General features: G+C 37.6%; 1 protein-coding gene across 1 annotated transcript in view; it reads right to left on the reverse strand.

Annotated features, from left to right (window-relative positions):
• LOC145687791 (glycerophosphocholine cholinephosphodiesterase ENPP6-like) overlaps window positions 1-27857 on the reverse strand; it is a 202723-nt gene that overhangs the window by 26382 nt on the left and 148484 nt on the right. The window contains exon 8 of the mRNA XM_081761224.1: window positions 22995-23115. Within this exon, the coding sequence (XP_081617350.1) occupies window positions 22995-23115 (121 nt within the window). The remainder of the gene's footprint in view (window positions 1-22994; window positions 23116-27857) is intronic.

Genomic DNA, 27857 nt, shown 5'->3' on the forward strand with positions numbered 1-27857 from the left:
TGGTGATGTTCTGGATTTCGAAAAAATAAAACTGTGATATGTTGTAGATCTTTTGATTCTGAGAAGAGGGCACAACCACTAATCACTCAACGTTTGGCCACTACAGGGCCACTTTTTGGAAAGTAATCGAATATGTTGATTTTCTGGATTTCGCTAGAAATGACTGAAACTGTGATATGTTGTAGATATTGTGATTCTGAGAAAATGTCCTAATGGGCACAACTAATAATTACTGCCCGTTTGGCCACTACCGGGCCACTTTCTTGAAAGTAACGGAACATGGTGATGTTCTGGATTTCGACAGAAATGACTGAAACTGTGATATGTTGTAAATCTTATGATTCCGATAAAAGGACTTAATGGGCACACACACTAATCAATTTCCGTTTGGCCATTACAGGCCACTTTCTTGAAAGTAACCGAAAATGTTGATGTCCTGGATTTCAGTAAAAATGACTGAAACTGTGATATGTTGTAGATATTGTGATTCTGAGAGAAAGTCTTAATGGGCACAGCCAATAATCACTGGCCGTTTGGACACTACGAGATGACTTTTTGGATAGTAATCAAAAATGTTGATGTTCTGGATTTCGGTAAAAATGACTGAAACTGTGATATGTTGTAGATATTGTGATTCTGAGAGAAGGTCTCAATGGTCAAACATACTACTCAGTTTCCGTTTGGCCATTGCAGGCCACTATATTGAAAGTAACCGAAAATGTTGATGTCCTGGATTTCGGTAAAAATGACTAAAACTGTGATATGTTGTAGATTGCTGATTCTGAGGGAAGGTCCTAATAGGCACAACCAATAATCGCTGACCATTGGCCAGAAGCAGGCCGCTTTCTTGAAAGAACCGAAAATATTGATGGCCTGGATTTCGGTAAAAATGACTGAAACTGTGATACGTTGTAGATATTGTGATTTTGAGAAAAAGTCTTAATGGGTACAGCCAATAATCACTGGCCGTTTGGCTACATTTTTGAAAGTAAGCTAAAATGGTGATGTTCTGGAATTAAGTAAAATGACTAAAACTGTGAGATGTTGTAGATATTGTGATTATGAGAAAATGTCCTAATGGGAACAACCAAAAATTACTGACCGTTTAGCCACAACCAGGCCAATTGAAAGTAACCAAAGTTGGTGACATTCTAGATTTCGGTAAAAATGACTGAAACTGTGATATGTTGTAGATATTGTGATTCTGAGAAAAGGATTTAATAGGCACAACCACTACTCACTGACCGTTTGGCCACTACAGGGTCAATTTTGGAAAGTAATCGAAAATGTTGATTTTCTGGATTTCGGTAAAAATGACTGAAACTGTGATATGTTGTAGATATTGTGATCCTGAGAAAAGGATTTAATAGGCACAACCACTAATCACTGATCGTTTCGATACTACAGGGCCACTTTTTTTTGAAAGTAACGAAACATGGTGATGTTCTGGATTTCTTAAAAAAATAACTGAAACTGTGATATGTTGTAGATCTTGAGATTCCGAGAAAAGGTCTCAATGGGCACAACCACTAATCACTGACCGTTTGGCCACAACCAGGCCACTTTCTTGAAAGTAAGCGAGGATGGTGATGTTCTGGATTTCGGTAAAAATGACTGAAACTGTGATATGTTGTAGAGCTTGTAATTCTGAGAAAATGGTACAACACCTAATCAGTAACCGTTTGGCCACTACAGGGCCACTTTTTGGATAGTAATCGAAAATGTTAATGTTCTGGATTTCGGTAAAATTACTGGAACTGTGATATGTTGTAGATCTTGTGATTCCGAGAAAAGGTCTGAATGGGCATACCCACTAATCACTGACAGTTTGGCCATTACAGGGCCACTTTTTTAAAGTAACGGAACATGGTGATCTTCTGGATTTAGGTACAAATGACTGAAAAGTGATATGTTTTAGATCTTGTCATGTCTCCATGGGCACACAAACTAATCACTGACCTTTGGCCACAACCAGGCCACTTTCTTGAAAGTAATCGAAAATGATGTTCTGGATTTCGAAAAAATAAAACTGTGATATGTTGTAGATCTTTTGATTCTGAGAAAAGGGCACAACCACTAATCACTCAACGTTTGGCCACTACAGGGCCACTTTTTGGAAAGTAATCGAATATGTTGATTTTCTGGATTTCGCTAGAAATGACTGAAACTGTGATATGTTGTAGATATTGTGATTCTGAGAAAATGTCCTAATGGGCACAACTAATAATTACTGCTCGTTTGGCCACTACCGGACGACTTTCTTGAAAGTAACGGAACATGGTGATGTTCTGGATTTCGACAGAAATGACTGAAACTGTGATATGTTGTAAATCTTATGATTCCGATAAAAGGACTTAATGGGCACACACACTAATCAATTTCCGTTTGGCCATTACAGGCCACTTTCTTGAAAGTAACCGAAAATGTTGATGTCCTGGATTTCAGTAAAAATGACTGAAACTGTGATATGTTGTAGATATTGTGATTCTGAGAGAAAGTTTTAATGGGCACAGCCAATAATCACTGGCCGTTTGGACACTACGAGATGACTTTTTGGATAGTAATCAAAAATGTTGATGTTCTGGATTTCGGTAAAAATGACTGAAACTGTGATATGTTGTAGATATTGTGATTCTGAGAAAATGTTCTAATCGGTACAACCAATAATTACTGACCGTTTGGCCACAACTAGGCCACCTGAAAGTAACCAATGATGGTGATATTCTGGATTTCGGTAAAAATGACTGAAACTGTGATATGTTGTAGATATTGTGATTCTGAGAAAAGAATTTAATAGGCACAACCACTACTCACTGACCGTTTGGCCACTACAGGGCCAATTTTGGAAAGTAATCGAAAATGTTGATGTTCTGGATTTCGGTAAAAATGACTGAAATAATGGAGTGTCAGTGGGTCAATTGGATTAAGATTTTTAAGTGGGTTGTGGGCCAACATGATATGACTCATTGCAACACAGAACCCACCGTGACCCACTTTGACCAAACAATCCGTTCTGACCCACGCCGACCCACCGAACTACTATGACTCACCAACACATTCTGCTCAGTGCATTGTAAACAGCTTCTTCTGAGCACTGGTGAATTTGTCTACGTTTACTTTCAAGGCCTTCTTTTTTCTTCTTTTTCATTTGTTTCTATTGAAGAAAGAACTTCAGGCACTCTTGCAGAACTTTAGGAAATTGATCATATTTGCAATTGTAATAATAGCAATAGGACTTACTTCTTGACTTTTCAGACACAGCCTAAGAGTTTTTAGAGGAGCTAGCTACTTGTTTTATTTTGAATCACCTATAATGTATGAATTATTATATAAAAATGTAATATAACTATGTATGTGTGATCATCAACATCAAAGTCAACTGAAATGACATCTGGCATATACATAGTTAGGCCCTAATCTCAATATCATTTTTTAAAACTCCCTTTTGTTGGGGGGGGGGGCATTTTCTATATATAGGATTGATTTCTAAAAATAATCGAAAACGATCGATATTAGTTGACTGCCTAATATTGATATTAGGCAGTCCTTGATATGAACCACCTTGACTGCCATGATATAAATTTAACTTCAACTGCTTCTTCAATGTTTTTCTTCTTTTTAGTTTTTACTTTCTATGGTTAGAGTCGAGGGTGAAAAAAATATGCTGTTCAGAAAATGCTGTTTACAATGCAGTGAGCAGAGTGGGTCATGGTGGGTGATGGGTCGCAGTTGGTCACGGTGGGTGGTGGGTCACATGTTGTTGACCCACGTCCCACTCAGAAAACTCGACCCACTGACCCACTCACCCACTCCAACTCTGGTTAACGTTTCGGCGTCTGGAGTAAACAAGTTCTGCCAGAGGAACTTTTTTCTTTCAAAATATATTTTTATATGTTCATATTTATTATTATTATTAATTACTTTCTTGTATTTTTTTCTACATTATCTTAGATTAGTGACCGCGGTTTAGGATAGATTATGTAAAGTCAAATACGGTTATGTATGTTTACATTTTCGTTTCTTTCTTTCAAAATGCACTCCTATCTGTTCACGTAGTCCAAACGTAGGCATACACCTCTGTATTGATCAACTATAACATTCCAATGTATGAGTTTATTTGCTTCGGCTCTTCTGAGCTTAAGATGTAAGTAAAAACATATTAAGAACAAATAATAAAGAAACTAAGTTTACCTGATGGATAAAAATAAGAAATTATATAAAATGCAATGAGCTGATCAGTACGGTACTGTATACGTACTTTTGGGCCACCCTTTATATTATTAATAATTTATTTCTTGCATTTAATAATAACTAGCTGAAAATAACCACTTTTCGCATGGGTCAGATAAAATATGTATGTAAACAAACTGAACAACGAAACGAAAATATATCGGTAATTTTCTACTACTTTTACATATCGCGGGAAACGCCCCTTGAGACCCCCTGGTTCAAAATTTAAAAAGAACGCCTCTGGCTCCCAAGCGATGGGAGCTGTATTTAGAATTCAACGCCTTTGGAAGAATCACCATTCATCTCAGCGTCCGTGAAAACTAAGGATTTGATACGAAAGTTTATTCAAAGAACGTTCAGTACCTCATGTAAACAAATACACGTGGTGATTGTTTGATTTTATTGCTTAGAGAGCCTTAGAACACCCATGCGGCATAAGATAATAGTCCTAGCTTATAAGGCTCATTACCAGAATTCCTTAGAATTAGACAACAGAAACAACATTTTATCTAAGAACTAAATTGAATTAATGCAACAAAAGGGAATATGCATGCATTGAAAGTGGTTTTGACCCAACATTATCGTGAATCGCGGTTAGCAATATGGCCACATGCGGGGAACAAGTAAAACATCAACAGGGTACAAGCACGTGCTTCTCGAAAGAAGCGCTGAACAATAGCCCATCATCCGATGACTGGCGGAGTAATACAATTCTGCAATGTTTACATCAGGATCAGAAGGTTCGTTGAATGAACTTTAATATAGGTCATTTTGGATTATTTTTACGTGTTTCTGTACATCTCCCCCCTCCCGGTGACCCCGGCCCGCACGCGATGGTAGCTGATTTTGAAAGTCATCGCTAATTGAAGTATCACCATGGATCTCAGTGACCGTGAAAACTATGAATTCGACACAAATATCGGCAATTTCCTAATATTATTACATGTCTTGGTAAACGTCCCCCTCCCCTGAGACCCCTGGTTCGATTTTTTAAAAATAAAAACCACTTGGTCCTGGTCTGGGGCCTGGGCAAAAGTATCCCTTATTAAAATTTAGTAACTTTTTGTCAACTCGTCTGATCCCCAGGCCGCACACAGACAGACACACAAGCAAACTCGAACAGATAGAACAAACAGCGTTCTTTCGCATAGAATGTTGTTGCTTCCACCCAGCCTAAGTGCCGGAGGGCTTCTTTTATACGTAAACACGTCTATTGAATCTGCCTCTTCTATCGAAGTAATGGGTCGCGTGTAGTGCTAGTATTAGCTATTTTGTTGTTATTGACCTTGAAGAACTAACAAATGGTTTCACATCAAGTCACAAGTCGCTTTGGTCCGAGAAGTTGATATACAGTAGAAATGACCTATGCCTTACTCACCCGTTGCGAAATAGAAATATTATGTTGGTTTTATCTGAACACCCACAAATCTGTTATAGCAAGAGGCCTTTCTACAACTACTTCCAATCTAGATTAAATTTCACGGCTAACTTTTTGAATCATACACAAGAGTATCATTGATATGCTAGTGTTAATAATATTTATGGAACCAAAGACAGGTTTTAAACTACCAAATTGTGCTGTGCATAAAGTCGGAAATCTTATAGAGTGATTTAATCCGTGTGTCTGTTGACAGATACCAAAGCAAAGACAGAAAGTGATATAGAGACAGGGGCGGATCCAAGGGGGGGGGCGATCGGGGCGATATCCCCCCCAGAAGAGGAAACTTTCTTATTTTTTATATATAAAGGAAATCCATCCCAGAGTTTGGAACCCTTAAAAGTAGCATTATGACAACCCACCGCCCCCCCCAGAAGTCGGTCCTGGATCCGCCTCTGTATAGAGAAATGGCTTTCTGCTATTGATTCTTCATCCAATGAATAGAATAGGTTCCATCTCATCCGTTAACTTTATATTGAACCCAGAAGTGGTTCAAATTAGCAATTTCCGGTTCTAACATTCAACCCATAGATGAAAACGGTAACATACATGAAAACTTTTTTTTTTTTTTTTTTTTGTAAACGATTGCGCGTGTATAGGCAACATATCATGGTCATTCACAATCTCTACCAAAATTGAAAATGGTTTAAATTTATTATTACTTCCGGTTTCAACAACAGTTTCAACTTTCATCGTCATAGCATAAAACGGTAACATAGCGAGAACTGATTTTTGAAAACGAGTTACCATCTAGAGTCAACATCATGGGTACACAAAATATTCTACCGAAATTATAAATGGTTGAAATTTACTATTACTTCCGGTTTCAATTTCCAATTTCCGCCTAATAGAAATAGTAAATGCTTCAAGATGTGGTCTTTTGCAATTAATTCAGTATCCAAAGAATATATTTTATTTCCTCCGTTAACCTTCTACTCAAGCCGGAATTGCTTCAAATTAGCCATTTTCGATTTCAACGTTTGTCGATATATAAAGATAATGATAACGGATAGTGAGAAGTGGTTTCTGCAAACGATTTAGAGTCTGAAGACAAATATCTACAATACTAAATTCGGCTGTAGTTAGAATTTATAGTAACTTCTGGTTTCAATAACGGTTTCAACGTTTATCGCTATAGAATGAAAACGGCAGCAGATAGCTAGAAACAGTTTTAAGCAAACGATTCAGCCTCTCAACAAGCATATCGTTACTATCCATATAACTCTACTAAAACTGGAAATTGTTCAAATTTACTAGTACTTCCTGTTCCAGTACTGATTTCCGTAGAGCAAAAATGGTAAAAGATATTAAAAAGTGGCTTTTTGCAATCGATTCATCGTCTCAAGAATAGCCTCCTCCATCTCCGTGGCAGCTTTGATCAAAGCAGAATTTGTTAAAATTAGCCATATTATGTTTGAACGTTCCTCGCCATAGAGCAAAAACAGTAACAGATAGAACATTTTTGTCCAAACGATTTACCGTCTCTAGGCAACATACCATAATTATTGTCATCACCCTACCGGAACAGGAAGTGGTTCAAATTGACTATTACTTCCTATTTCAATTCTTTTTTCCATAGATCAAAACAATAGGAGATATCAGGATACGGCTTTTTTTTTACGATCAACAGGAAGTGGTTCCAATTAACTATCATTTCCTATTTCAATTCTTGTTTCCAGGAATCAAAACAATAGGAGATATCAAGATACGGCTTTTTTAAATATATCAGAGTCGTAAGGAAATGTTCCTCCAAGAATTCAGCATCCCAAGAATACTTTCCACCAATCCCTATTCAAAAAAGAAGTAGCTGAAGTTAGCCAAGCTCGGTTTCAACGTGTATTGCTACATTTTTAATCTATGACTAAGAGTTTCAACTTGTTGCATATATTAGAGGAGTTACCAGTACCAATACCAAACTAAAAGAAGTGAGTATCGTTTCACAGTATGAAACGAAGATTTCCAAACAATATGAATTCAATAGTGAAACTTGAAGTAGTGTTATCATCTGTCACAAAAGAAAATTTACGTTTTTCGCGGGAGAGTATGCTTCTATCACCTCTCGATTTAATTAAATGTTTTAAAGGACCAATCCCTAACCATAAATCGATAAATGTATTACCTCTCGTTTTGCAGCTCAGACAAGATACGATAGAAATATCGTAAACTTTAATAGAAAGACAAAACAGCTACGTTCTTTTACAAGCTTGAAACTTACGAATATTAGCACTATATATTTACAGAGTAGGGAGTTTCTGCTACGTTATTCCGTAGTCATTGGATCCGTACAGAACTACCACCCAGATGCTATCTGAGCTTTGTGGTGGACAAATACCGTGTGCGTGGGAGTTTCCGGGGTGGTCCCGCTTCCTCCCACTGTTTTCATTCCACCAATTCATCCCATCATCATCCATACAGCCTGAGCCGTAGTTACCTGAAAAACGTATGACAAAGTCAAGTACTTGACCTACTAAGTAGAATTTGGTACGCTACCTTTAGACCACGGAGGCCAAAACCGTGAACTGGCGTGCTCATAAGATCAGTGCAATTTGTAGTTATGTTCAATTAGCAAGCCAAATACCAAATGATGTTACATGTTCCTGTATTCTTTATATCATAGTATGATACTACAAATATAACAAAATATTATGATAAAATAAATCACCAAGACGCCAGGGCGGATTAGGTATTCCTGGAACGGTGGCTCAGTGATTGAGCGTTCACCACTGGTGGATGGGGTCCCTGGTTCGATCCCAGGTCTCGCCAAATGAAATTTGTGGTGGACAAACACCGTGTGGGGGGTTTCTCGACGTTCTCCCGTTTCCTCCCACTTTATTAATTCTACCATTTCATTTTATTTATTCCACCATCATCACCGTCTCCTTTAGCCTAGCCGGCATAACTGTGGGACGTAAAACTCAAAGATTTCATTTGTATTGTTTTGTTTTCGTATTACTAATAATAGCAGTAGTGGTATTCGCTGTCGTATTAGTATAGTAATAAGTAGTAGCAGTAGTTGTAATAGTAACAGTAGTAGCAGTGGCGGCAATAGTGGAATTAGCACTAACATTCGTAATCGCAATAGTAATAATAGTATTAGCAGTAGTAGTTGTAGTATTAGTATCACATACGGTGTAGAAGTTTTACATATCTCCTCTGTTACTTGTAATACATAATGAGTGTAGTATAAGACTTTTACGTCCATGAGCTGTATTATTGTATAATAAACATGGCCGGACAGAGCAAGCACAAATAACAAATAGACAGACAGTATAGGAATATAGAAAACAAACCTTGGGTAACTTTTCACACGATTTTCCTATTTGAGAAGGACAAATAGACAGTGCAATATTATGACGACATATTTCTCATTTTCCATTACATATTGAAGGATTGACTTGATTTATCAACTTGGTTGTTCTCAGGCCGGTTACGCCCGGCCCGTTTAGAGCCCGGCTCCTTTGTGCCCGGCCAGTTTAGAGTCCGGCCCATTCTCTGCCCGGCTCGAGATTCGGGCCGGATCGGGTCGAGACGGACACAGAATACAGATCCATCCGGGTCGTCTTCGGGCCTGGCTTTGCAGGGCTCTGGTCTACAGACACACGGATAAAACCGTTTTATAAGACTTCCAGCATTTATGCACAGCATAGGTTTGAAGGTCATTTCTATATTAACTTCATGAATTAAAGGGAACTTGTATTCCTCGAAAGGCATTTGTTGGTCCTTCAAGGTCAATCGAACAATGAAAAAAATGATACTAGGAGTATTTTAACACGCCACTCACTACAACGATATAACAGAATGCTGCCTCCGGCTGTTAATAAAAGGCTTAACTAGCTGGAACTCGCTAGTACAGGAGCAACGTTATATGCCAAACAACGTTGTACTGTGTAAGAAATGCTAAGGGTTGTTCTGTCTATGTGCGCCGCCTCCTTGGTGTTCCCTGGTTAAAGCACTCACACAAATAATCTTGTCAGGGCGCTGCAGGCAAGATTTTTAGTTTTGAAACATAATAAACATAATAAAATAAATATTTCTCGCTTGACACTATTAAAAAATAAACAATTAAAACATAGAGATGGGAGTTAAAATTTCTAACGTCTAAAACATAATTGATTGTTTTTGCAAAGGCAACCAAGGAACACACTAAATTAGTCACTTTATACTTTATGTCCACAACAAAATCCTTGCAGGGGTCGCGGTGGCTCAGTGGTAGAATATTCACCTCTGGTGCTTGGGGTCCCGGGTTCAATCACAGTCCTCGCCAAGTGAATCTTGTGGTGGACAAACACCGTGCTCGTGGGTTTTCTCGGGGCACTCCCGTTTCCTACCACTTTCTTCATTCCACCATTTCATTCATCTCTCATATCACCGTCTCCTTTAGCCTAACCGGCATAAACGTGGGACGCAAGACTCAAAGATTTCATTTTCAAAATCCTTGCAAGTTCTTTTAGCAATACCATTAAAATTATTTTCTTTTATGATGATATTTTCATTTTAATTTGTATGAATGTAGTATTTTCTTTTAGTAACGTTTGATAATATCACTGCCTCTTGCACTCATTGTGCATCATGTAAGTTGTTGAAAATATACACTAAATACCACGATTATATATGTTGGGAATATGCATTACAGGAATTAAACTTGAACCCGGGTTTCAACCTGTTTCTTTACGTTTAAGTCAGCCGTGTTACCGACTGAGCTAGGACAGTCCCAACTTATCCTTATATTACCGGTATATTTTACTTTATCACAGCACAGCCCTTTACGACAGTGTTCATAAAAGATTTTAACTAAAAAGAAATCAATCGAAAAAAATCGAGACTCCCCTGAAAACATATAACTCGTCCCGCCATTTATATGCACCCACATACATTTTGGAAAGTCGGCGCCGTTGGTTCTATCTGTTGTGTTTGAAATCAGTGTTTCTTTCAGAAACTATGTTCCGGGGGAGGGGGCACACTTCGTATTCCGGGGGCACTATCGATAACTTTCTATTTTTTATTATATTATAGATGTATTATTTTGGTCTCTTCCGGGGGGCACTCTCAGAGCTCCGGGCGGGCAGTACCCCTAAAAACACTTCTGGAAGAAAAAAATGAAATGAAATCTTTGAGTTTTACGTCCCACGGTTAAGCCGGTTAGGCTAAAGGAGACGGTGATGATGAGTAATGAATGAAATGGTGGAAGGAAGAAAGTGGGAGGAAACGGGAGAACCCCGAGAAAACCCACGCACACGGTGTTTGTCCACCACAAAGTTCACTTGGCGGGGGCTGGGATCGAACCCGGGACCCCAAGCACCAGAGGTGAACGCTCTACCACTGAGCCACCGCGGCCCCACTTCTGGAAGAAGCACTGTTTGAAATACACCTAATCTAATATAAATAAAATAAAAAGTTTGTTTGTGTGTCTGTCTGTCTGTATGTATGTATCTGTATGCTGCCTGGAGACCAGACAAGAGGACCGAGAGTTACCAAATTTTGATCTTGGGTACCTGGGCCCAGGTTCCGGATCAAGACGAAGCGTTTTTTTTAAAAATCAAACCAGGAAGTCTCAGGAGACGTTTACAGGGACATGTAAAAGTATTAGAAGATATCCGATATTAGTGTCGAATTCAAAGTTTTGGCGGTCGCTGAGATCAATGGTGAAACTCCGATTGCATTAACTTCCAAATTAACCCCACTTAGTTGAGGGTCGGGATACCGGAGATGATAACTGACATGTAAAAATAATCCAAAATGGCCGATATTAATGTCAAATCCATAGTTTTCGCACTCGCTGAAATCAACGGTGATACTATAGAGGCGTTGACTTCCAAATACAGCCACCATGCGAATAATGGGTTTTTCTGATAGTTATTAATAAATGCAAGAAATAAATTATTAATAATAAATGGGAACAGATAGGAATGCATTTTGAAAGAAAGAAACGAAAGTGTAAACATACATAATCATGTCTGACTTTACATAATCTATCCTAAACCACGATCACTAATCTAACAAGAAGAAAGTAGACTTTGGTAAATTAACTTCGGGGTCATTTTTCGCGAGGTAGTATTGCACATTTAAAATATGAATATTTAGGGATGCGCACGAGTCGAGACATGTCTCGAATCTGGACTGAAATTCGAGTTGACACACTTTGTAAAATTCGAGACGAGTCAAGACAAATTTATTTCTCGACTCTAATTTTCGAGCCGAGACACGAGTCGAGTCGAGACTTTTCGTAAAAATCTCGACTCGACTCGAATGTGTCGAAAATCTTTCTATAATTTTTAATATTATTTTGAAGAAAGTATTCAGTCAGAAACAGCCTTGAAACCAATTCCAGTATTTATTACTTTAGAAAGGTACCGAAGGCATAAACTTAATGGTTAATCTTTCGAAATCAAGATTTAATTTTCAGCTCAATTCCGTTAATTAAAACTAATAATTAATGTCGTGATATTTGATTGTACTTCAAATATAATAATAATAATAATAATAATAATAATAATAATAATAATAATGCTCTGGGGGACATACACGTGAGCATGTATCTAGTATAGCTCGAGCATGGCACAATGACGGCCGACGCGTATCGCACACTGCTTGCAGACTACGTACACCCCTTGATGACGACCATGTTTCCCAACGGTAGTGGCATTTTTCGACAAAATAATGCACCATGTCACAACGCCAGGAGTGTGATGAAGTGGTTCAAGAAATGTTCAACAATGTTCTATATCTTTTGACGATGTGCGAATTACAAGGGGGATGAGGGAAATCTCCATTGGTAATACTATATCCTCCTATAGCCAAAGGAGATTTCCCTCCATGTCAAAGAACTATGTGCTGTGTAATTAAAATGTATGAGTTGTTTTATCTGTTGTGTGTATGAAATAAATTATTAAAAAATGCAACAAATAAATTATTGACAATACATGTGATCAGATAGGAATGTATTTTGAAAAAAAGAAAAGAAACGGTAAACATACGTAACCGTATTTAACTATACATAATGTGACTAAACTAACCGATGGTAACTAATCTAGAATAATGTAGGAAAGATGCAAGAAAGCAATTATTAATAATAAATATCAATATATAGAAATATATTTTGAAAGAACAATGTTTCCCAGAAGTAACTTTGTAAATTTACGATTTAGGATTTAGATTTCTGGGCTTTCGGCATCTGAGACCATTTAATCCGTCACGTTCGAGGGATGACATCTCTAGTCGAACACACTTTCCGGGGAAAGGGAAGGAAGAAAGGATTGGGGAAGAAAGGAAGTGATCTGAAACCTAAGGTATCACCCTGGCATCTTCCTGGTGTGAATGTGGAAAACCAAGGAAAATCTCATTCAAGGTGACTGGCCTGAAAAACTTTTAAATTTTTCGACCGAGTGCCCCCACCAGGAATCGAACACGGGACCGCCTTCATGTAACCATATAAACGTATGTTTGTCTATTCAATTACATTGCGAATAGGCGAAATTGGAACAATGTTGCATCGGAGTCAGTCAATTAGTTCGAATAAAATATGTTATTCATAGCACAATCCCTTCGAGGACATTTCCAAGATCGAGGCAGTAACCCACATGGTCGAAAGTAGTGTTTCCACGAGATGAGACGAGAGAAGACTTCAAGCTGTCTAGTCTCGTGAGACGAGACACGAGAAATGTCTCGTCTCGTGGCAACACTAGAGCGGATGAGGCCCACAAAAAGGAGCTGTTATACAAAGTGGTTAAAATTACAGCTTTTAACCACTTTTGTTTGGTCATTAGCACAACACACAACACGACTACAATCTTCCAATCAGTGTTTCTTTCAGAAAAAATGTTCCTGGGAGGGTATATTTAGGATTCCGGGGGTACTGCTGGTATTATTCTATTATAGATATATTATTTTGGTCTCCCTGTGGGGGGTACTCTTAGAGTTCCAGGGGGCAGCACCCCAAAAACATGTCTGGAAGAAACACTGCTTAAAACAACGACTACTTAGTTTCGACCACTGGCGCCCGAAGAGAGAGGGAAGGGGCCCGGCCGCCCTTGCTCACGAAAATATATGTGTAATATAGCAAACTACGTATATTAAATATCAGGCGTAATATAGCAATCAAGGAGATGAGCCCCTTAAAAATTATTCGGGCGCCAATGGTTTCCAGTAATGAATTATTACGACAGGAATATTTGTCAATATCGTCGGTACAGTCGAAAGGCAAGCCTTCCCCACTTATTCTGAAATCCTTTTTTCAAAACCTCTGGCGCCACTTCAAAATCTAAGAAGGCCCATGTGACTTTCTGATTTCAAAAATGACTTTGGTTCGATTAACATCATAAAACAAAAAAAAAAAAAAAAAAAGAAACTAAATTTTATTGTCAAACCAACATCCTTTCAAACTCAGTACAGGAAAAGGCCTACACGTTTCTGTCTTTGTTCGGAACGAGAAAACTTATGAACAATGGTTAGTTGCTGATGAAACTGGCATTAAGAGAACTTGTATTTCTATAAAGGATTTTTATACATAGATATAACCACCAGCCCTCGGAATGAAATATTCTGAAACACTGATCTCAAAGAATGGTTTAACATTTTACTTGAATCTGGAACAGTATCACTAAATATTTAAACTTGAATCGGTTGGAAAATAGAAATGAAAGCTGTTTGTAAGAATCATTTAAAAATAACTTTAGGTCTTCCTTGTTCTTTTAGGATAGTCCTCATTTGAAATAATAAACGCTGATATACTTTCGAAGGCAATAATTTATTCCGAGTTAATAAATTTTTAAACAATTTCAAAAACTGTCTTTTCATTTTTGAGACATGAGACGATACGAGGCATTTCAAGAGACGTCTCGTCTGGGAAACGAGACGGGACAAGTAGTCTGTCTCGTCTCGTGTCTCGTATCAAAGGTCTCTGTCTGGTCTTGTGGCAACACTAGTTGAAAGAAAGAAACTAATGAAATCTTTGTGTTTTACGTCCCACGATTATGCCGGTTAGGCTAAAGGAGACGGTGATGATGAGTAATGAATGAAATGGTGGAATGAACAAAGAAGGAGAACCCCGAGAAAACCTACGCACACGGTGTTTGTCCACCACAAAGTTCACTTGTCGGTGACTGGGATCGAACCCGGACCCCAAACACCAAAGTTGAACGCTCTACCACTGAGCCGCCGCGGCCCCAAGAAAGAAACAAATATGTAAAGATACATATATGAGAACACACACACGGATAAAGTAGTCATACATGTATTTTAATCTTCTGGCTACTTAACCCCGACTAATTTAAGATTGCAAGAAAGTAATTATTAAGAAGAAATATATACATATAGAAACGTATTTTGAAAGGGAAAAAAAGCAAACCGTACCAGCCGTGATATGAATCTGGGTTGCCCACTCAACAAGCAGACACCTTACCGAATTATTTATACTGTGTGTGTTACGTAACGACGCTACGGGATGTCATTACTAGTGCGACCACCTCATTCAAGACCCTTTTTGTAAATTGTTTGAGGAAAAAAGTGTGATTTCGTAAATCAACAAAACGGATCTTGTATATAGAGGGTGTAACTAAAAGGTACGACAAAACTTCATGGGTGTATTCCTTATTGGTAGACATGCAAAAACGTTCCGATGACCATATGTCGGGAAATGCATCGTTCCAGAATTACGGCCTTTGAGCTGACTACTAGTGTGAAATAGTCACATTCTGGTCGCTCCTTAATGTGTCTCAATTTAAACCTCAATATATCAAACTCTCATTAAGATAGGAAGGTAATTTTAATAGCAACGTGTTCTGCAAAAATTAAGCTTTCCGCTGATATGCATTTTATGAGTGTATCCCCAAGGAATGCCATCTCCAAAATGCTGATGCAAAAATCAAACAAAAAACAAGTAACTACCCTCCCATGTCCACCGTGGTACTCCCACACATACATAAAATATACAGGGTGAGTCAAGAGTCCTTGGACACCTGCATAAGTGAAAATCGACGGGAAAAGTAAAAAGTAATGATGGGAACAGAGGTTTGATGAGGGGTCGCAACTTTTGAAGTGTATGTCATCTTGAAATCCGCCATTTTGGATTCACGTCATTTTTTTAAATGGGAAGGGGGTGTATGACCCATCAAATAACACTAGCTTGAGCTCAGGAATTTACTGGTGTAATTTGTTTTTCCTATCTAGTACAGTTTAGAAGTTATTAATGTTCAAAGGTGGGAAATTACCTTGATACTGAATGCTACAACACATGTTCTACGTGTTGTCCATTTCGTGCAATGCACAACTGTAGTCCCTGCAACCACTCTGACTGGAGTCTCACACGGAGGAGATGTCTCCTGAAGTTTGGTCACAGGCTTGTTGGATGCGTTCCTCCACGTGTCTCAAATCACGGATTGTCTCAGCATACACTATCTGCTTAAGATGTCCTCATAGATAAAAATCAAGGGGCGTTAAGTCAGGGGATCTGGGCAGCCACTCCACGGGACCACGGCGACCAATTCACTTCCGTGGCAGTTGTTCATCCAACCATTGACGGACACCAAGTCTATTGTGTGGAGGGGTCCATCGTGCTGAAAATAAGATGGGAAAATGCCGTCAGCGTTCAGTGTGGCAGGGAACACAAAGTCCTGCAACAGCATCAGATACTGTGGTGCAGTTAAGGTGTTGTAACTGAAAAATGGCCCAATGATGCGGGTGTCCCATATGCCACACCAAACCATCACCTTCGCTGGACTATGTTCTCGACTCGGGTGAACCCAGATCGGATTTGCGTCACACCAGTGTCGACAATTATGTCGATTAACCTCCCCGTTCAAAGTGAGATACGCCTCGTCACTGAACAGTATGCCCTTGACAATCGCAGGATCCAGTTCGTGTTGTTCAGTAGCTCACATGCAGAACTCCAACCGGCGATCAGGGTCATCCTCGTTCAGTTTATGTTGCATGTGCAGCTTTTAAGGATGCCACTGATTGGTGTGCAATATCCGGATAACGGAGGATTGGCTTATTGGACATGCTAGGGACACACGACGGGTACTTCGTGTAGGACTTTTCACAAACGACGCAACAACCGCCGTTGCAGTTTCCTCATTGGTGGCAGTCTTTGGTCGCCCACTGCGTGCCCTATCTTGAACAGAGCCCGTCTCTCGGAATTTGGTGATCACGTGAGCCACCGTGGTGTGCGATACCGGTTCTCTGTCTGAGTGCCGTCGGTTGTAGTCAGCTGCTATTGTTCGGTAGCTGCGTTCCACTGATATAAGGATGATTTCGATCTTCTGTTCACGTGTCAGACCTATTTTAGATCACCTGGAACAGAGAGAACTGGGTCAGTATCAAGATAATTTCCCACTTTTGAACATTAATAACTTCTAAACTGTACAAGATAGAAAAAAAACAAATTACACCACTAAATTTCTGAGCTCAAGCTAGTGTCATTTGATGTGACATACACTTTCCCATTTAAAAAAAGACTTGAATGCAAAATGGCGGGTTTCGAGATGGCGGCCATGAATGACATACACTCCAAAAGTTGCAGCCCCTCATCAAACCTCTTTTCCCATCATCACTTTTTACTTTTCCCGTCGATTTTAAAACTTATGCAGGTGTCCAAGACTTTTGACCCACCCTATATATATACGCGGAAAGCATCGTCCTTTAGAAATACATAGATATCAAAAATATCTTCCTAGGTTAATTAGGGTCTGAGTTATTGAGGTTTAAATTGAGTCACATTAAGGAGCGACCAGAATATGACTATTTCCACCATTAGGCGGCTCAATGGTCGTAACTCTGTAATGATACATTTCCCGACATATGGTCATATGAACGATTTTGCTTGTCTACCCATAAGGAATCCATCTCTGAAATTTTGCCGTACCTTTTTGTTACACCCTGTATTTATGTGTGTTGGTGCAACAATAAGTTCCCAAGAATATAGATTAATTCATTTTTGATTTTAATCTACACAACAAATGCTTTTTATGAAAGCAAGGAGCCTGCGAGTTAAAGATGGTTAAAGACCGTAAATAAAATTGAAGATCTGAATTGCAGAACATCTGAAGTCCACTGGAGTACTTTTTTGTTTTTTAGAAGAAAGACAAGAAGATTATACTTGGAATGCTATTCTGTTTAGCTGAAATTATTTTGATTTTTTTAAAAAAAGTTTTGACTTGGACTTACGTATTACGCAAGTGAATAGCCCTGAAACATAGATGCTAACATAAAAAACAGAAAACGAAAAATACGAAGAAAAAGAGTGGTCTTCGGATGTTTTGTAATTCAGGTTTTCAATTCAAACTTCAAATGGAACTGGGGCAACTCGCAGACAATGGCTGACTTAACACTTTGATAATAGCGGGTGTAATGGCTGGTTTGAGAACACAATTGATATGGCCTCTGTAGCTAAGTAGACTCCCACCCTTCCCCCTCAACATTGGATACGGAAATGAAAAACTTATTTAGAATTTGATTGTTGATTCCGGTATATTTCAAGCATCACTTCTCGGAATCTGGGCCTGTGATATGTCGATATATCGCTATCATCGATATCTATATTATCATATATCAACATTCGATATCGCAAATATATGGACATGAATATAATCATTCTAAATTTTCGATATCGATATTCGGGGAGTGGGGATGCGAGGTATAAAGGTCCCCTAAGACTTGCGATGGATGAAGAAATTAAACTTACTTTTTGCAAGATTGTTTTCTAATCATAATATCTTTATTACCAAACATTGCAATGTAAATACATCCACTTGCAAATTTGCAATATTATATGATGTAATTTCTTAGGCGCTAGAACTTTTTTGTTCCCTGAAGAAAGAAACAAAAAATCACGTGGAAAAGCAAGTACTTCGAACTTTGAACTAGAATTTACCGTAAGAAAGTTTTTCGTTTCTCTTCCTTGGAGATTTCCATCCCTTTTGGCCTTTGGGACCGCTAATTGACAAAAGGTGCACACATGATCGCTATATGCATTTATGCTCTGAGGGAGAGTCAGAGATTTAGAAAAGGAAACGACTTTTTAATAATAATAATAATAATAATAATAATAATAATAATAATAATAATAATAATAATAATAATAATTATTATTATTATTATTATTATTATAACAATGGGGTTTACAACTAGGGTCTTGTCTCTTTATCTTGCATGGGAAGGCCGCAAGTCTGCTACGCCACTGGTGTCCCCTATTCTGTGTTTGTCTTTTTCGTTTCGTGTAGATATTTGTTTTTGTGCTGTTAGGCTTTTATATGAAACTTTTATATTATGTAACTTTTTCTTTTTATGAGTTTCTTTTTTGGGTGGGGCGGGGGGAAAGAGAGAAATGCTTTCTTCTGATATCTGTTTCTTACCATTCATCTTGTTTGAACTGCTTACGTAAGTCATTTTGTAACTTTTGATGTCATCCTACTCCATCACAATAATAAAATTGTCATTCTTAACAATTTGTTTTATTCCCTTATTTGCAGTTTGCCACACTGATATATATGTGACAAAATTGAGGTTTTGTCCAACGCCTTTCGAATTCGCAACCAACCCAACCGCCGAGCTTTTTGGATTGCCTGCTATTGCAGGAAAAGGAGAATTGCAGGTGGTAATGCACTTTTGGAGTCGTGTATACAAAGTATATTGCGTTTGATCGGTTTAATATAGTATTTGTTCATATTATTTTACACCCCCTGAAAGTGATTGATTTCAACCAGGGCAAAGTAAGAAACACCGATACTTTAATGGATCGTACACACGTACTGTATACTTAAGAACTGACAAATCTTATTGCACAATGGAACACCTTGTTGAATTTACTTAAAAGTAGAATAATATTTTCCTGATAGTTTATAAAGAAATCAACTGTTCATAACTGCTTTTCTTTCCATTCTAAAGAAATAAACTAACAACAGAAAAGATATCTGATTTTGTTATGAAAAGGAGAGAATCTATTTTCATTTACCGATATCATACGAACACAAAAATATAACGTTAGCAATGTAAAGCACCACCGTTTATTTGGTGCACTTGCATTTAGTCGTGATTATTAAATAAAGCAGACAATCCTTCTAGTGCCTTAAGCTTTTACAGTAGGGGTTATAGGTAGTTCTGGTAATCAAATTCTCGATAATCCTTCTTTCTGAAGAATAACACAAAGTTTGTCCTGTACAAAAGTAGTTTGCTCTTCACACTTGTGCCCTCTCACAACATTTGCACTATTACAAACCTAAAAGAGACAATATTCGGTACGTGCTACTGAACCAAATAAGATATTTATAGCCACTTTCGACATGTCAGGAACATTCAGAAATTGTGAAGGGGTTTCAATTTTACAAAATACTGGTTTACATTATTTCACACGTATTACACATTAAATTGTTTAGTGAGATTTGTTCGTAGCACCACATGTTTCTTCAGCGATAACATTCAATTTCCATCTACATTCAATTCTGAAATCCTCCTTTAGCCTAACCGGCATAACCGTGGGACGTAAAACTTAAAGATTTTTCAATTCTGAAATTTTATAGCGCGATATAAGCTTGACCACAGGGCCACAGATATACTACTATTACTAGCCAACTTCTTCAGATAGTTTGTTTCAGAAAAAACACAAATTTTGTCGTCTTGTTTTCGTTGCAAATGCTTCAATTATTTGATTAAAGATAAAGTAGTGACTATGTCTTGTTCAAATTACAAAACAACCAAAACATACGTTTGCTCTTGTCCTGATCTATTGCACAGATACGATTTTATTTTTTTCTGAAAACTAAACAATCGTTCGCATGCACGCGATTTGAAATAAACTTCTGCTCTAAGTAAATATAGATTTGGGAAGTAAAGCATAATTGAACGGGTGAGTTGAAAAAGGTACATATTCCAAAAATATCACAAATTAAACTGAGATAGCCATTTTTTTCTTTGGACGTATCTACATCCATACAGCAGAAAAAGAAGCATATTTCACTATTGCAAATAATCTTTCCAAAAATATGTAGACGTGATTGAGTTGAAGAAGGAACATATTCCAGGAATATGTCCCTTCTTCAACTCACTGCCGCGCTAGTGCCGGCGGCACTCGCCACAGCGCTAGTGCTCAGTTATGTATTATGACTTAACAGGTGAGCTGTTGTTTAAGGTCATGTTGGTTTAAAACCCTAAATAGTGGCAGACTTAAGAACGAGCAGGACACATTATTAGTGAGCCTAATTGAGAGGCATGAGGTTGCAAGACTCACACCACCAAATCAAAACCCAAAGCAATACGAGTCTTCTTTCAAGTAATTTGCCACGAAAGGAACGAGCAGAGTTGAAGTATGTCGTAATGCGTACATAAGCCTTCTTGCTGTGTCACTCAAAGTTGTTATTAGGTTGACAAAGATTTTGGCTTCTTGGAAATTCCCTATTGACATGAGAGGTAAACAGGAACACCGTTCTAATACTGTTCCAGCCTCACATGTAGTTAAAATACATGAACATATTGATTAATTTCATAAATATGTTGCACATTATACGTCTACATCAGTCATATATCTCGATGCTCAGCCTAATGTGGCAAAAATGCATGAACGTTTCATACAAAAATTTCCTGACTTGAAGAATGTAATTAAGTATGAGTTTTATTTGGAATATTTCAAGAAAAACTTTGGTTACCGATTTGGCAGACCTCAGGTCGGTGTCTGCAGTACCTGTGAAGACCTGAAGATCAAAATTAAATCAAACATGCTTAATGACAATGAAAAACATGTAAATTTTATATTCAGTATTTTATATTTTGTAAATTACTTTAGACCATTTTCATTTTACCTGAACTTATCTATCCTAACTACAGTCTGAATATAACACGAAACTTCATAATACAATCTAACCTAACCTAACCTAAGTATTGCTATCTTTATTACAGGCATGTTTTATGGTAGGCTATGACATTGGATTCTGTATGTAACAAAAAAAGACTGATTTGCAATGGCAAAGTAAAACAAATCGTTTTAATATTATTATCTCAGCACTTTTTCGCAGCTCGGTGTGATTTAATCACATAAAAAAAATTACTAATGATGGTCAAACTGAAAGGGAACATCTTTTTATAATGTTTTTCGATCAAGGCTTTTGTTTTTCAGCTGCTGATCCGCTAGATCAAGATGATTTACGATTGTCTACTCTGAAAAATTCAACAATGACCATTGATTTTTCGGAAACATGGTTATTTTTGTCAATATGTGTAGCTAACAGTTTTGAAATACATTTGTTTGCCTTTGTACAAAGATTGAATAGTATTACTCACTTATTTCTGAAACCTATTTAACATAATCCACTAATTGGGATACAGTATTGTGCATTTAAAAACATTGAGTTGGAAAAGGAACATATTCCTAAGCATCTTTACACAATTATATGGTATATATAAAAAATTATGTACAGGTACCATGTGCAATAGGTTTGTTACACTAAACGACACATATTGACAATAGTAAATGTTTTGGTAGAACAATTAGTTTTCTCACAAAACAGTTTTTCTTGGTTTTTCGAAAGTTTATATTTTTGGAATGTGTACCTTTTTCAACTCACCGATTCAATTATTGGAAATGGCATTGAGATTACATGAAATTTGTATTTTTTAAAACAATTTCGCACCATATTTATTTCGGAGTCATTGAACTCCACTCCAAAATTTTTTCCTAAACTTTTCAATGTTTTTTTTATTATTATTTAGGGAAATCGATTATTTAGGATGGCAAGCTTGCACACATCGCAAAATAATGTTGCCTTCATCATTAAAGCGCTCACCAAGCTCCTTTATAATGACAACTAACACAGGATAAAGAATACCAACCTAAAAAGAGTTTCGGTCGAGAAGTACCGACGTTTCGGTTGGGATCTTGGCATTGCAAATTTAGGCATTCTCTTATATTCGTGATTTGGTTCACCACTGTTATTTTCCTGAGCAAATTCAAGTACCTTCTGAAAAAGACTTGGTGATATTTCTTCCATTCGTACATCCTGTAGCAGGTTTTTTTCTATTGAGGTAAGGAAAATCTGCTAGAGTAATAAATTCAACTTGCAGAAATCCATTCAGTACGTCTGTGACTTAAAAAAATATGAATAAACTTCTTAACTCCTACACTCTATTTAGGACAATTATAAATCCTGCCAATATCTACCACAACCACAGTACACTACCACCTGAAAGGTACTGCTTCTAACTCTTATGTAGCATATAAGTAATACGGTTACATCCAATTCTGGTAGGAAATCATTGGAAAACATCCGGGTTACATGTGTGTAGTGTTTTTGAGATGTCAGTTTATAATAATGCCTACTGAATTTGATCTCTCAAACGAACTTACCATCGTTTGCGATAACTAGAATGTCAGGTGCTCTTGAAGTTCTTCCATAATGCAAATCTTCTGGGATCTCATGACGACGGTAAGCAGATATTCCACGAGTTCTTTTGAGTATGGCATAAATCTACAGATTAGGAGAAAAAACTAATAATACATCATTTCTATTTCGTCAAACACAGGACAAGAGTAATTTATCGCAATTCTACTAAGTTCAGTTATTTATCACTCTTTCTCTACGACACTTATCGTATTTAAAAATTCAAAAGTAAACTTTTAAAAGTAAAATATGTATTAATTCTAGATGTGACATATCTATACCTATATCTATATATCTATATCTATATCTATATCTATATCTATATCTATATCTATATCTATATCAGTAGTAATGGGGCGACTTGGCCTCACTTTTTGGCCCCTGGGTCCCTGCCTCAGGACCCATGGTCCCTGGCCGGGGTCAATGACCTAGGGGTACCTAGGACCACCCCCTCTATATTTTGGCAGGGGTACCTTGGCCCACCCCCTAAATTTTGGCAGGGGTACATAGGACCACCCCCTCCTTAAATTTTGGAAATTGCCAAATCTAAAAATTGGGTGTGGTAGCCTAGGACCACAGTATGTACCTCTATCAGTATTGGGTGTCTATGTCGTTCCCTTTTATGAGTAAAAAATTGCCAAAAATTCAAATTTCGGAGGTTTTTGACCTAATTTATCCCCTTGGATGAGGTATTATTACCCTATATGGTTATATGGGCGTATACAGGGATTCATTCCCTTTTATAAGACATGGGTATATTAATGCACCCCTTGAAATTTTTGGGAGGGGTACTTTGGCCCACCCCTTCAATTTTGGAAATTGCCCAATTTAAACATTGGGTATTATAGTACAGGACCCTAATATGTATTATGATAAATTTGGGTGGTCCACCTCGTTCCCTTCTAGGGGTACAAAATTGCCAAAATATAAACGTAAGCAATACGTAGTACCACGTGTTTGGTTTTTGGTCGATTTTATCCCCTTTGATGAGGTTATTATCCTATATATATAGTTATATGGTCATGTATAGGGGTCCATTACCTTTCATAAGATATGGGTATATTTGTGCACTCCTTTAAAAATTTGGGAGGGGTACTTTTGGCCCACCCCTTAAATTTTGGAAATTGCTCATTTTATATATTTGGTATTATAGTACGGGACCCTAACATGTATTATAATAAATTTGGGTGGTCCACTTCGTTCCCTTTTAGGGGTACAAAATTGCCAAATTTTAGTACAACCACGTGTTTGGTTTTTGGTTATTTTATTCCCTTGGATGAGGTCCTATTACCTTATATGGGTGTATACAGGTGTTTATTTTCTATTGTAAGACATAGGTACATTTGTGCACCCCTTTAAAAATTTGGCAGGAGTGCCTTGGCCCACCCCTTAAATTTTGGAAATTGACCAATTTAAACATTTGGTATAATAGTATAAAACCCTAATATAGATCACTATAAATTTCGGTGGTCCACTTCGTTCCCTTTTTAGGGGTACAAAATTGCCAAAATTTTAGTACAACCACATGTTTGGGTTTTTGGCTCATTTTATTCCCTTGGATGAGGTCCTATTACCTTATATAGTTATATGGGTGTATACAGGTGTTTATTTTCTATTGTAAGACATAGGTACATTTGTGCACCCCTTTAAAAATTTGGCAGGAGTGCCTTGGCCCACCCCTTAAATTTTGGAAATTGACCAATTTAAACATTTGGTATAATAGTATAAAACCCTAATATAGATCACTATAAATTTCGGTGGTCCACTTCGTTCCCTTTTAGGGGTACAAAATTGTCAAAATTTTAGTACAACCACATGTTTGGGTTTTTTGGCTCATTTTATTCCCTTGGATGAGGTCCTATTACCTTATATAGTTATATGGGTGTATACAGGTGTTTATTTTCTATTGTAAGACATAGGTACATTTGTGCACCCCGGCAGGAGTGCCTTGTCCCACCCCTTAAATTTTGGAAATTGCCCAATTTAAACATTTGGTATAATAGTATAAAACCCTAATATATATTACTACAAAATTTCGGTGGTCTATCTCGTTTCCTTCCAGGGGTACAAAATTGCCAAAATATAAACGTAAGCAATACGTTGTATCACGTGTTTGGGTTTTGACCTAATTCATTTCCTTGGATGAGATCCTATTACCTTATATGGTTATATGACCATGTATAGGAGTCCATTCCCTATTATGAAACATAAGTACATATGTGCACCCCCGGGAATGGTACCTTGGCCCGCCCCTTAAGTTTTTAGAAATTGCCAAATTTAAACATTTGGTATCATAGTACTGGACCCTAATATATATTACTACAAAATTTGGGTGGTCCACCTCGTTCCCTTTTAGGGTGCATTTTGTTCCGCTTTAGGAGTGAACCTTGCAATCGTCCCGAGTTTGATTCTTGGAAATGTTGAATTTAACGTCCCCGCGAAAACGGTGAGAGATGATAGGACGAAACATGAACTTACTTGACTGAGGATTGAAGCAGTGACCTCATACAGTAGAGAGACAAGCACTGAGCCATCGTACACGTGTGTTGATTACTATGCAATGGTCCCGAGTTTGATTCTTGGTGCTAGTGTTAGAAAAATTTAACGTCCCACTTGAAACGATGATGAGAAATGAGAAAACATCATAAACTTACTTGCTTGCGGATTGAAGCAGAGAACTCACACATCAGAAAAAAAAAACGCTGAGCCACCGTACTCCATTCAGTGCGAGCAGTTTTGCGTATGAAAAGAACATGAACAGATTATGTTACATTACTACACATTTCTGCTTGTTGTTACGCATAGAAGCTTGTTATTGTGAAATTGCAGAATCTGCTTTTACTACATCAGCATTTTTTCTCAGCTGACGGACTTTTAAAGCTCAACTTTACATTTATGTCAAAGACAGTTTCGTAACATATCGATGAGTGTTACATTTTTTCAATCAAGTTTAAGGAAAATGAATCACATTTTAGATGTGTTAATTTGAATGTCGTAAGAAACTAACGAGTCAACGGTATGATGTCATTATCAAAATTGCGATACTAGATGTCGTAACGATTGATGTGTAAGGAGAAAAAACGTGAATAATGTCACAACCAATCAGATTGCTTCTTACATCACGTTTCGGCTCATGATGAAAGCTGTGTTTTCATTGGTTCTCCGTGATGTCATTGATTCATTTTCCTCGTTTCTGATTGGCTGATAGTGATGTCACTTTATAGTTGAACACGTTTTAGACCTAAATAAATTTCTTAATTTCATTTTCAAATCCTACTTCCACGAAGATCTTGAATGAACGTATGTGTACCTCTAGTGACAGCGTGACTTTACTCCGTTCCTTGAATTTGAGGTAAGTATCGACTGCGTTTTCTTAACATCAATGGAGTGTTTTTTTGCATGAGGATAACATTGTTATCATTGTTTTATTTTAACACGAAATATTTAGCAAATGGAAGAATAACTTGACCGGGGATCGAATTAGGAATCCCACACATTAGAAGTAAGCACAAGAAATTTGTTGATTTTGGTTTAGCGTCCCTTCAGTAGTGGGGTGCTAGGAATACAGCTTAATGTTGAATCTGAGCGCATACTGGGTGTTGAACCCGGGCCACATCCCACACATTAGAAGTAAGCACGAGAAATTTGTTGATTTTGGTTTTAGCGTCCCTTCAGTAGTGGGGCTAGGAATACAGCTTAATGTTGAATCTGATCGCATACTGGATGTTGAACCCGGGCCAGAGGTGCGTAACGCTAACCACTTAGCTCAGTTTCTGAAAGTAAACAAAGAAACTACGCACGAATTTGTTCCCTACAACGTGAGACGTGGACCTACAGTTTAATGTGGGATCTGATCTCCCGCCGAGAAACGAATTCGAGTCTTTCTTGCCTTAGCTCGAGAAAAGCAAGTGCATGAGATTTTGTTTTCGTTTCATGTTCGTCATACGTTTTAAAGTTCAGTGTCAGAGGAAAAAATGCTTACTACAATGATTCTTTCAGCACAGTTAGAAAAACAATTTCATTCATTCTTTTTATCACTACAGAAACTTAGGTCATTTACATGTTGATGTTGGTCCGGGTTTGACGACAATAAAACGTTTCAGTAGTAGAACTATTTGAGATATGATCATTCTTTTAGGATTGATCGTGTAGTCATTTTGATAACGTAGTGATCTCTGAATTCAATTTTAATTCGTGCTTTTTTTCTCTTTTCGTTTTAGATATTTGTTTTTCTTTGCCTATTCCTTTTTTTGCTTACCTTACCTTTTTTTTCCCTATTTGAATATGGCTACTTCTGGCTTTACTGTCTTGCGAGAAATCAATAGACATTATCGGCGTTTTAATCTTGAAGGACGAATGCTGGAAATTCAAATTAATGCTCCGACCAGTGGCACCGATATTGTGGAGTGGGTTCAGGCCTCCTTTCAACAGATGTTGGATTATTTATTGGAAAACGTCGACGAATCATCGATGGTTGGATTATCGATTTTATCCCACGATGAGAAGAACAAGCCATTTTATCTATCTTTCCGGCATGCAAGTAATTTGACACTGGAGACTTTATGGGCATCCTTTGATCGCATCCTTCAAAGTAACGATAGTTTTCTCATGAACGAACCGTTCATTGTCCATTTTCATCATGTGGATGTGCCCCGTGGATTTGGATTGGTGCGTCGAGGTCTTTTATCAAACGACGAATTATTAAAGTGCAAGAAAGGCATTTTACGTGTAAAAAACACCGACAAGAAATGTTTAGCGTATGCGATTGTGATTGCTATTGGCCTAAAGAAATATAAGGATACAAATAAGAAACTGTACAGACAATATCA

Source organism: Thermobia domestica, chromosome 6 (genome assembly GCF_964235325.1).
Source record: "Thermobia domestica chromosome 6, izTheDome1.hap1.1, whole genome shotgun sequence".
NCBI classification, from domain to species: Eukaryota; Metazoa; Arthropoda; class Insecta; order Zygentoma; family Lepismatidae; genus Thermobia; species Thermobia domestica.